This window comes from Ruditapes philippinarum, unplaced genomic scaffold, assembly GCF_026571515.1.
Source record: "Ruditapes philippinarum isolate M1 unplaced genomic scaffold, ASM2657151v2 ctg3208_1_1_1_1, whole genome shotgun sequence".
Classification (NCBI taxonomy): Eukaryota; Metazoa; Mollusca; class Bivalvia; order Venerida; family Veneridae; genus Ruditapes; species Ruditapes philippinarum.
The window spans coordinates 25387-38049 of record NW_026853104.1 but is presented as its reverse complement, the minus strand read 5'-3'; the positions used below and the strand labels follow the sequence as shown (position 1 = coordinate 38049).

Sequence of the window (12663 nt, the reverse complement as noted above, 5' to 3'; positions counted from 1 at the left end):
GATTTCCTTCGTTCAAGAGGACTTTATACATGTTATACAAATATATGTTCATTTGACTGCAAATTTAAAGATTAATTATACTTGGTTATTGCTCATGGTAAATTAGATTCAGCTGTTAATTAATTGTAAAGAAATGTTAAGCCAGTTGTAAACGGACATGGTTTTCGACAGTTTTGTTCGATGTAAGAAGTGGCATGCTACAGGGTTATCCACTTTGTAATATATGCATGTGTTTAAACACATTATGCAATACATATACGCTGATGAATGTAACATTATTACCATTATGATCAAGCATAGCAAAATAAATTTGACATGAAAAAGAGAAAGAAAGAAGGAAATGAAGATATGTTGAGTTATTTGGAATATATTTGAATCCCAATCAGTTTTATCGCATAGAAATAATGATCCGTTTTATTCTAAAACTTAAAGTCACTAACATTTTGAATGAAATATATTAATTCAATTGAATGAATGTAATTACCTATGTAATTACATGAAAACAAGCATAAAGTTCGAACAATGTTGGTTTCACATTACCGTACATGAACAGCTCAATCAAACCGAGCCTGCAATATTTTCGACTTTCGGCCGTTTTGGACTTTCTTTAAGGATTCCATTCCTATTTTCTCTATTTTTGTGTGTTTTTTTTATTTTTTTTCCCCCAGACATTGTACCTTTATGAATAATGCTTGATACATAAGAATATTCACATCAAATTCAAAATTTAAAATTATGCTTTCGACAAAAGATTTGATTGAAAGTTTAAACTATATTAACATATTTAATTTCAGTCCGACGTGATTTTACTGGAATTAAGCCAGGTATCTTAATATTGCAATACCATAAGCTATCATCAAATTATTTTAAAGCAGTACAAAGTAAGTAGACAAATTGAAAGCCAAAGTTATGAAATGACAAAAATGAATTATTTAAAGAGAATGTAGCAGAATTATGAAGGAAAACAATTTCCCAATATCTTCTTTCCAAGTTTTGTTTAAAGAAAGTCTAATACAATCAGATTAAGAAAAAAACCAAGACGTAAACAAGAGCGGTAAACAAGCCTACACTGAAACAAATATTAATGACCCCGAAATATAACAAAAGTATTACCACAGGGATAAATTGGCGATTTGAGAAAACATACGCTTATTTCATATTTGAATTCGATTTGCTTTTAATTTAATTTCTTATGTGTCCTAACTATCCTTTCTCTATAGTCTTGTCTACAGTTGCTTTCATCTTTTACGCATTCATGATTATGAATGAGCGCTCCCCTAAACGACTCCATTGTTAATACATATACAGAGTAAGCTGTCGCATTAAGCGTCGAGGGATCAGAGTTTAACGTAATACAATATAACAAATTTCATCATAGCAATAAAGATTAGTTTTTTTTTAAATTACGACGATGCGTCAAACCAAATTAAAATTACCTCAAGCTTTTTAATCTAAAAACGGAAATTTGAAAGCTTGAAATAACGCAAGAGGTTTAATATATGTCGTCACGTTACATGTTATTGTGAACTTTACATTAGCTTTTACCAAAGGAACTTGATGTTAAAAACAAGAGAGAATCTGTGAAAAGCTTGTCCTTGTCAGCATGTGTTAGAACGATGTAGAACAGTGTATTGTTAACAAGATTTTTTCGTAAAACTCGTACGAAAATGAAAGACATGAAGCATTGCGGTCGGATGTTCGCCAGTTCAAGACATAAATATACCGTGAAAGGTGCACGGTGAAATATAAAAAGGAATAATGTAAGTGCTTTGTTGTTACGGTTTTTTTTCTTTGCTTTCATGATTTTTTGTATTTTCTACATATTTTAAAACGCTTGAATTTTGCTAATTTGTTGATTTGCTGAAAACATCACGGGATGTAAGGAAAGGTTAAATTAAGCATGTTTGTTGTTGATTGAAGAGAATTTAGGTTCAAACTGAACATTTTTTTTGATTTATTGTCTCGGATTTTTTTTCAACTAGGAAAATTTATATCAATTTTAAGTTTTCAATGAATATTTTACGGGTTTTTTTTTTATAAAAAAACACAATTATTACCAAAGAGTATTATTTTGATATAAATATATACATTGTAAATAATCGATATTTTTTCTTAAAATGATTTATTGAGTTTTGTCTAATACAAAACCTATGCATCATTTCCCTTCGTGATATATTTTCCTATGAATTTCAGGAGGAAAGCCAGGCCGGTATTGACATTTCTCTTATTCCTGTGTACCAGTGGGGTACACTCTAGCACACTATACCAGTGGATTGTTGACAGTCAAACACGATTCAACTATGACCCCAATCCGAACAATATGCTAGGTTAGCAAAATTATATTGATAATATTTTGCCGGAAGATTGTTGTTTATTTTAAAACGAAATGTACTACTTAAAATATAGAAAGAAAATAAAGTGGGTGTAAGCTTCCGAATTATAACATTCTTTATTGAAATACTGTTACATTAATAATAAAATTGTTAAATAATATATAATACAGTGGCAATTGTCATTAGACTTGTAATTACCTTACAACGTTTTTCATTAAAGGCTTATCGAAAATGATTAATGTTCTAATGTGTAAGCGAAAACTTACAAGATTCGAGCTCATATCAATTTGATATCCTAGTTGTTTTAAATGCAGTCGGTACATTTGTACTTCTAAAGGACCACTAGCAAACATTTAGTAGAAAACTAATTTCTTAAAGGAATACAATCAATTTTAGTAATTTGAAAAGACAGAAAAAATGTCAACGGAAATCATGAAATTTGCATGGGATTGCAAAATATTGGAGTAACAGAATAATTTTCTTATCTACAAATTTAATTCTCTTCTAGGTGTGTATAACTGGCCAAGGACATACAGTTCAGACTGTGGAGGAGAAAATCAATCTCCAGTTGACATTCAGACCGACCTTGTCCGCTATGGTGTCTCTTGTCAATGTCCTCGTATGATTTACAACAGTAATATTCTACGTGGCAAGTTCAAAAATAATGGTAAATGTTGTAATTTATAAAATAATTTTATTTACACTTTCTAGTATTGAGGAACATGTTGAGACTGGTATTTTGGTTTGACGCACCAAACACCAGTTTAATTTTGCTTGTAGTGTTTTATCTTTTGATCATTTCAAGGTGGTGCCCCAACTTCTCTTATAATCAGTCCTTCCTTCGTCCCGTTTGTCTGACCATCATGTCCTTGGGTTGTCGTTTTCTTGCAAGTGTGGGGGTGGTGTATTGTCAACGTTGCTCTTCCTGATTGGTCTTTTTTTCATACTCAATTCATTTATATAATTACATAAAACTCAGATCAATGTCATCGTTTTTTAGCGGACCAATATCAAACCCTTTCTATTTACAACTTCAGCATATATTCTAGTTCTTCTTGTAAGGCAGTTTTGAAAACGATAGCTATTGTATCATAGGTATTTCATAAAACATATTTAAATCGATAAATCCAGTCTGACAAAACTTATGTAAGCCTTAAATCAGGTTATTTTGTTTTATTTCATTACATCAAATTATAAAGCTAGCACAATTGAGGTATATGACGTAAATAACCTTTTTAACAATATATTTAATATATTCATGAAGGTCATTCAGCCGAGTTTGAACCTGAAGATGAACGAATGTTACAGTTGACCAATGTACCTTACCGGTCAGGAATGTACAAACTTCACGACTTTCATCTCCATTATGGCGGAGTTACCGGCAGGGATTTCGAACTGCAGGTAAATAGAAAAAGGTCAAAATAGTTCTTAAAAATATATAATTATAACCGATATTTTATTTCATCTGTTAAAGAGATACAGTCCAGAAGCAACATCTGCCATGCTTGTTGCACTAGCTTAAATAGAATACACACAAATTCTGATATAGTAATCGTATTTAATTATCCTGAACAATCAGGTATGAAAACCTTTTCCGAGATACAGTTTGTGGTATACAGTTTTAGAAGTCATTAAAAGTACAGTGTATACAAGTTAGTAAAAAAGTCATTTTCGCAATATGAACATCAATTTGTGAATGATGTTAAATCTCTACTTGCATTGAAATCAGTAAGTACACATAAATGACAATTGTGACGATATTCAAAGTTAATCAAACAAACTTTCACATTTTCATATCCGAGCGAATGCCAATAACATGTTTTAATGTATACTTTCAATATAGACAAATTGCTATATACGATTCGTTTGAATTCAATTTATAAAATTATCTCTTGATTTACTTGTATCTATTTCAAAATTGAAAATATTTTATATAATCTTAATAATAACTGAAATAATAAATTATTTGACTTGACTGATATGAAAACCTCAAATACTCCATTGTCATTGCCAAAAATCAACCATTAAAAGCATATCTGTTTTTATTATTGACAGCCTTGATTTTGTTTAATAGTATTATAAATTATATCGATGAAGGAGACACATATCTTCTGTGAATAAATGTCTTAGCAGGTACTTATGAAAATGGATCGTGACCAACATGAAAAGAGAGGATTATTAATCTCAGTATTATTTTGAACAATATTTATGTATTTGAGGTAGCCCCTGCTAAGCGCTGCGATTTAAGATGGTAGTTAATGCAATCATTTCATATTAACGCATATCCACAAGTATAATATAATTATCAAATTTGAATCTAATACTTAACTATAGTCCTGTAACGGAGGGCACGGGAATTAGTTCTGAATACAGGGATAATATTTAAGATATGTATAGTTAAGAAGTGTATTAATGATCATGTTTTAGCCAACTTGTAATTGTTTATATACTCGGCTATAAGAGCATTGATAGCATCATTAATTATGTTTAGATGTTTAATGATTATTTTGTAGGTGATAAGAGAATAGTTCTTGATAGAGAACTATCAATAGAACTAACAATTTGCAATGATCGTGTAGGTTATGTTCAACGTCGAAGTCAAGTGTCGATTTCTTTTGTAGATACAACTAGTAAACAATCGATAGGGAGATTAAACCTTCCTGCAGGGTAAAAATTCTCGTTTTACAATGTATTTCACACCTTTGGATATTTCCGGTTTTTGGAGGTAAAATTGCATTGATTTGACTCTAATTTTACGAAAATATCGTCCGGAATTCAGAATTTAGAAGTTCCGGAATTCAGAAGTATTATACTAATAGAAAATAGAAGGGAAAAAATCGGGACCGAAAAAAATGTTCGGTTTTTAGAAGTTTCCGGATTTCAGAAGTTCCGGAATTCGGAAGTTACACTGTAATTTCCAAGTTGAACATAATTATTTATTTTAACCTGATGGGAACCCTACCGAGTTAGTTTGATGATTCACGGCAGATAATTTTTGTATCATTGCCTGCCATTATAACTTGTCTATTAGTGATCATTATGATTATTATGATTATTATCAAATATTTATAAAAATCAGACTTTTCATGCCGGTATTAACTGCTTTCTGAAATGATTTCTTAATAATTTTAAACGGAAAACAAAGAAGATTTCTTGTTTTTAATTGTTATATTACAACTTTACCCACTGAAATATTTAAGCACTTATTTTAAAATTTCGTATAAAAGTGAGATAAAATGCATAAAACACATAATAATAAAATAAATTATACCCTTATCATTCAAAAGAATCGCTTGAAAAAGCAATCCTACTGTCTATTCAGCTCAAAAATTTATATATTTGCTGTCTGTGGACTTTTTTTATATTTGTGATATATTAACTTACATAGACATTCTTTGAAACAAATATTTCAAGAATCGGTCATTTGTTTATCTTAACTATTTTTACATTAAAAATTATATTTCATCAGATAAATCTTTCTTCCATGTTCATGTATTATTTAGATACACAAAAGTTTCGATGGCGTAGAGTATAAAATGAAATATGATCTATAAATGATTTCTGTTTATAAGACTAATTTAATGTGATTCAAACAAAAAACGAATTTGTTTTCGTCACGAAGGTTGCATTGTCAAATTTACTATCATTGTAATTTCAAACGCAAATTGAAAGTTCAAAAAAATCAAAATGTTTATAACATATTCTAGAAGAATTTTTAAATATTCCGACATAAGGTTTGTGTAAGTCCGGTGTCTACACCAGCTGTATTTCAATATTGTGAAACTAGTCGTACAGCAGACGGCCGATTAAGCCAACACACATACTGCAAGTTTGCAGTCAAGGTACCGTTAATTATATTGACATGTATGTGTTTAGAATCTATACTATAGACATTTAATAATTTCAGGGTTTGCGATTTAGAGGAAGTGGTATCATGTCCGCTGGATCAGAGCATACAATAGATGGACTTCGGTTTGAAGGAGAAGTACGTATTTTGTTGGTCATGACAGTTCTATTCTGACCATTAGATTCCAAATTTATTCTATTAAATTTGAATTACCATTTAAATCAATAAAAGATTACTGTAGAACAAAAATCCATTTCATTTTTTAGGGACTCGAAATCGAGAGAATGCATTAAAGATCAAAATTCTAGATGCACTTATCCTTAAGCAATTCTTAAAACTAAATTTTTTTTTAATTTCAAGCCAAGATCAAATTTAACGATACATATGTCGTTCAAAGAATGTCAACATCAATAAAAGATTTTAGCATAGTTTGAATATTCTAATTCTCATATTTATTTTTCAGCTTCATTTCGTATTTTACAACAGTAACTATAAAGATTTGGAGGAAGCTGACAATAAGACAGATGGAGTTGTAGTTATTGTCATTATGATTCAGGTATGTATACATATTTTTATTTTATTTTTGAAATCCTCTTCTGTTATACAAACGTGTTTTATGTTTTTTGAATGAGTTACAGAATCTACAGAAGCACATCAATGTCGTATACATAAATATGCCTCTTTCAATGACATTTTAAAAACGTATCTTTGTTGTTTTTCTCAAGTCAGTACAAAAGCAAATCATACGGTTAATAACACTAAAACACAACTCTATAATAAACACATGATTTGTTCTATTTATACAATAAATTGTCCAAACACGATCTAATATGATCCAATTTAATGCTCAGAAAACATCTCATGAAACCTGGCATTTGTGAGAAAAAGTTTTAATTTTAATTCAAACATAATACATGTTATTGATAAGGCAATATTTATATTAGCATACAATGTGAAAATTAGTAGTTTAAAGCTTTACATTGGATATTGATATTCTACCAAGAGGTTGATTAAAAAATGCAAAACCAGTTCGTCTAATTATTTAGTCATTTTTTCATTCTTAATATTTTTAGAAAATCCCCGGTGGGATGTCAAACAGCGGTGAAACTTCACGATTCTCCGAGTTTCTTGAAATGAATATTCCAAGGATATTTCCCTACCGTAAGTGATATTTATGAAGCATATTTATTCCCTCTTCCTCAGATTTTAGGGAAACATTACATATATTGATAAAGTTAAATGAAGAGATATATGTCCTGAGCAAAAGTGACAAATCGTTTTATAAATCACAGAATATGATCTTTGTACAATTTATTTACTTTGAAAATAAACATTTACTTGTATTAAATAAAAATATCTTAAAATAGTTCTTGAAAATCAACCCTTTTCACATATACTACTGTCAAATAACACGGACAAGATTCCGCTTTCAATCAGTAAGCCGTACATTTCCTATTTATATTGAATTAATAAGTTGAATATTGAAGAAAAAAATTAGATTAAAAACCATTATGGTAGGATTTGAGCAAAAGGACAACATAAATAACGAGTTATTCAAATTACCAGAATACATGTTTTTGATTTACAAGATTAATTGAAAATGATCAAAAATCATTGTATTGTAAATCTTTTAACAAAATTATGATACGTTGGTACAATACATTTCATTACAGAAAGTTTTACAATAATTTATTTCAGAGGCGAACGCTAGTACAGAAGTTGACTTGACAATGTTCTTTAACCGCGATTGTGAATTCTACACATATGCTGGCAGTACAACAACACCTACTTGCCACGAATCAGTCCGTTGGATAATCCTCAAAGACCCTATTATGGTAACGGAACAAGCGGTAAGAATATGTTTTAAAGCCTGTATTTCACGTTTTAAAGCCTGTATTTCACTTATATCAATTTATTTCAATGCTTACTTTGGAGTACATTATTCCATACTGTGATTTATAATCGTTTTATGATATGACGAATACATGATTAAAACCTTATAATAAAAAGTTATTTTTTATTCAACAGTGGTTTTCGTTGACGGGTTTACAATCACGTGGAGATTTCAACTCCAGGTTTGGTAACTATCGTACTACGCAACCACTAAATCAAAGAGTTATTGAGGCTAATTTTGACAGACCAAGTGGCACTGTCCGGCCATCTCCTAATGGTGAGGCTATAATGATGATGATGTTAGATCTGATGAATATGACAATGGAGATGATGGCGCAAGAATCTAATCCTCGGAGTACGCCGATGATGTTAATGGATAGAAATGCTTTGTCTCCAGTCGGAAATGTTCGTGATATGCCATTAATGATGATGTCTATGATGCAAAATGCAAATGTCCCTAATCTGAATGGACAAATGAGAGACATGCCAATGATGATGCCGATGCAGATGGAACCAAATATGCCGATGCTGAATGAAAATGTACGAGACATGCCGATTATGTCAATGATGCAAATGAATAGAGATGGAAACGTACCGAACCTTAACGGAAATGTCCGAGACAGACCGATGCAAGGACCAATAAACATGCCAAATGTAGAGGGCAATATTCGGCAAATGCAAATGATGATGTCAAGGTTAAATAATCCGAACATTCCAAACGTAGGTGGCAGTATGGCATCGATACAAATGCCAATACAAGATGCATCTAGCGCTGTAAATATCCAGGACAGACCAATGATGATGAGGCCAACGTTGAATAGTCCAATGATACCAAATCTAGTTGATGTAATGTCCCAAAGAATGGAAATGGTACGAAATTCCAACGTGCCTAATCTCGATGGAAACGTTCGTGGAAGAGGTCCTATGCCGGAACCAAATATGCCAGTGTTCAACAGAGATGTATTCAGAATGTTGACATCTGTTATGGGCAGTAGTAGAGATGGTCCAAATTTAGACGGAAATGTAAGGAGAATGCAACGACCAGCTTTCATGATGTCCCCGACTGCGAATCAACAACAAATAAGTACTGGTAATAGGAACAATAACAACAATAATAATGGAAACATGAATAATAATAATAACAATAATAACGAAAGTGGAAATATGAACAATAATAATAACAACAACAGCAACAGAATGAACGATATGAACAACAATATGATGAATACCATGAAAAATATGAAATCAATTCCTTGGAATGTCTGGCGTTAAATTGCTAATATCCTGAGACGCTTGTTAAATATGGCATTAAGTTATTTTTCTGCTTAATTAATATAGGTAAACAAAAGTTTCATAAAACCATTTGAATGTTTCTCGATAATGGAATAAGTTGAATACGAAAGAAAAAACTGCAATAAACTTGGAAAACAAAGACTTGCCGTACATACCTCATGATATTAAATGCAATCACTTTTCATTCATCATGGCATATATCAGACATATGATATGTCAGTTCTCGTAACTGATGATCAAATGCTTGACTGTTTTAAGGTACATACACTTACGGTCAAAGTTGGAAAGAAACAGATTTTGTAACCATTTTACACAGTGACTCATTTATACATGGCAGATATTTGTGTGTGTTTATTTATTATTTGTGTGGTGTTTGGGTTTAGTTAATCATGATTTTTACCTCAACAATTTACCAAACTTATGTATACGACTAATCAATTAAAGAAATCACTAACGTTAAAATGTTTGGCTTTGCGTATAAAAATGTACCGCTAACTTTGATAACATTTCAAATTTTATACATAAATACCAAAATCAAAACTACTCGAGTAATTTTCAAATCAAATGTTAATATAACATCTTATTTACTAGCCTCAAATCTGGTTTACATTTACAACTTTTTTTAGATGGTTCATAATGCTACTTAAAATGTTGGACATGTATCTAACAGAGAGAAAAATATCTAATTTCAATTGCCAAATAAGATCATCTACATTTGTAAATCACTGGAACACAATCAATTTAGAACTAGTAAAGATACGATTCATAGTTTTAACACGTCTTTTTTCATTTCCAATACAGTTTGAGAAAGGTCGATATGTGTACTTCACATAGACTGTCATATCTTATATTAATTACTTATAATATTGAAGTTTGTTATTTATTTAGAAAGAAAAAGAATATTATAGTCTTGTATGGGAAACATATTTGGACTACATCTATCAAATGTTATCTTTTCTGGCAGATGAAGGAATATTGAAAAATGTTTACAACTCTAAAAATACTTTACTACAATCATGAATTTAACTAATTTAAAACCTTTCAAGTTATTTTACCATTGACATTTCATGAATAGAAATTAAATGTACAGAATTTTAAAAGCAGATAAAATTTCTTTAGACTGTATGTAAGACAGCGTCTTCCTAAAATCAGACAAATGTTGACTTTCAAAAGCAGATAATAAATTTTGACCTGTTACGGCCTTGTAAACTTTCTTGGTTGACCGATTAAGCATATATATTTGAAGTATATACATTTCATTTTATTTATTCATAAGTCGTAGTAGAATAAATACCAACAAGTATGATGATACGTTTTCTTTACTGCAAACTTTACTTACAAAAACATTACATATTGAAAGGTAACTCCTAGAAATACATTGTTAGACAATGATGCTAATTGGAATTGCCTATATCATTAAAGTATTGCAGGTGCAAGAAAGACATAACATTGCATTTTAAAAACTGCGCTAATTTCCTATTCTGGATAAACAGAAGTCGGATGAGGTTAGAAATATAAATATTTACGTGGAATTTTAATCACAAAATTTTGTTTTATGGTTATTTCTCATGCAGTTTTATCACTGATTATTTATTTTTGTAATTAACATATCAGTTAAAAATTTGGACTTAAGGGCTTATATTTAACAAAGGATAAAGTTATATAAATGTTCGGTATAAAGGGAATATACGAAATGATTGACCGAATGATTTAATTGTCCTAGGAAATTGACATCTTAAAGGCACTGTCAGGAAATGAAATAAAATAGTTATATTGATGTCATTTAAGCACATATGTTTGCTAAATTTGAACAATATTTACCGTATGGTTTTATAACTATTCTGAACAAAGCATTACATAAGCTCTTTTAAGAAATAATAAAACTCTTTAACAATATGTATTATCATCATTATAAAACATATTTCCTACTTATTAATTTTAAGAAACAATGATAACATTTCGCTTAAACAGCACAAAAGTTAAATGAAGTATTTTGTTAAATGATAGCCTTCCTCAGATATTTTAAACACTTGTTTGACTATTTTGACCTGAAACCCTACTTGAAAATATTGTCTGAATCTACCAAACTTAGGGACGGTTTCAAGTATTTTCCTCAAAAGTACGGTTGATCTTGTCAAATATTAAATACTTTTAGGATCTAGTTTGGATTTTGTTAGACTTTAAATAATCAGATTTTTATCAAATCAATCTTTATTTGGCCAATTGGTACCTATACTTAAATAAGTACAATTAAACAATTGTTTGTTTCTGTTGATACAAAGATTATAATTATGTTAAGGGAAAAAGGGGGGAATAAAAATGTTGTTCCTACTAGATCCTAACTTTCTCAGTAAAGTTGACAGTAATTCTATCCTTTTTAAATATTCTTTAAAATCGAGGTAATGCTTAAAAAGCAAGTAGCCTTCCATAAAACATTTTAAATGTAAATAGTTGCCTAAGTTTTCCATGGCTGTAATATGTACTTAATGAATGTATTAATGTTCAAAAAGACTTGGATAGCGCGATAATAAAATACGCTGAATTTGCTTTTTCATGACATATTAAATGAAACAGTTTTAAGTAAGAAAATAAAACACATTCTTAAATATATCGTCATATACATTAATTATCAATGCCTGTTATCAAGTGTATAAATAGAATTTTAGATAACATATGCTTTGAGAAAAATCATCAGACAAGGGATAATAATCTTTCAACCATGTTGATAACATGTAAAAGTGTAATGGAGATAAGATATTTTTTATACAGAATATCACCAGTAAACTAAAATATGTTGCGAAAAATGGAAAGCTTTTAAACGGAAACGTTGTTTACATACATTTGATAAGATAATTCAACGTATTGTTCAACTACATTTTAATGTAGAAATGCTGTTTTTTAATGAATTTCATATGATTGTTAATTTAGTGCTTCCTGTAGAAGACGAATATTGGGGGCTATGTCAGGCATCATGCATTATACCAATTTCAAACATTTTATGTACTAAATATGATTATGTACTAAATAAACTTCTCTTTATAAATATTTGTGAACTTTGTATCATTTAAATTGACTGGTTAAGTTGATTTATTTTCTGATAAGCATTATTCTAAATTGTTCAAATGATAGCTTACGGAACGCCGATGGTTCTCCTCAGGTGCCCGTTCGAGCCTGAAATAATGCACGGAAGGGCACCCGAGGTCTTCCTCCAGTGGTAAAGCTGGACCGTCGCCATAATTGTACTGTGTCGGTGTGACGTAAAACAAAAGAGGTACGCAAAAAATATCGATCTATTCA

General features: G+C 30.2%; 1 protein-coding gene across 1 annotated transcript; it reads left to right on the top strand.

Annotated features, from left to right (window-relative positions):
• The first annotated feature begins 1471 nt into the window (after nt 1-1471).
• Nucleotides 1472-10040, top strand: LOC132734083 (uncharacterized). The gene is made up of 9 exons (XM_060720803.1): nt 1472-1760; nt 2194-2327; nt 2842-3000; nt 3598-3734; nt 6241-6318; nt 6644-6736; nt 7254-7341; nt 7879-8030; nt 8209-10040. Coding segments are annotated over exons 1-9 (1980 nt in total). The 5' UTR covers nt 1472-1758; the 3' UTR covers nt 9346-10040.
• The last annotated feature ends 2623 nt before the right edge of the window (nt 10041-12663 follow it).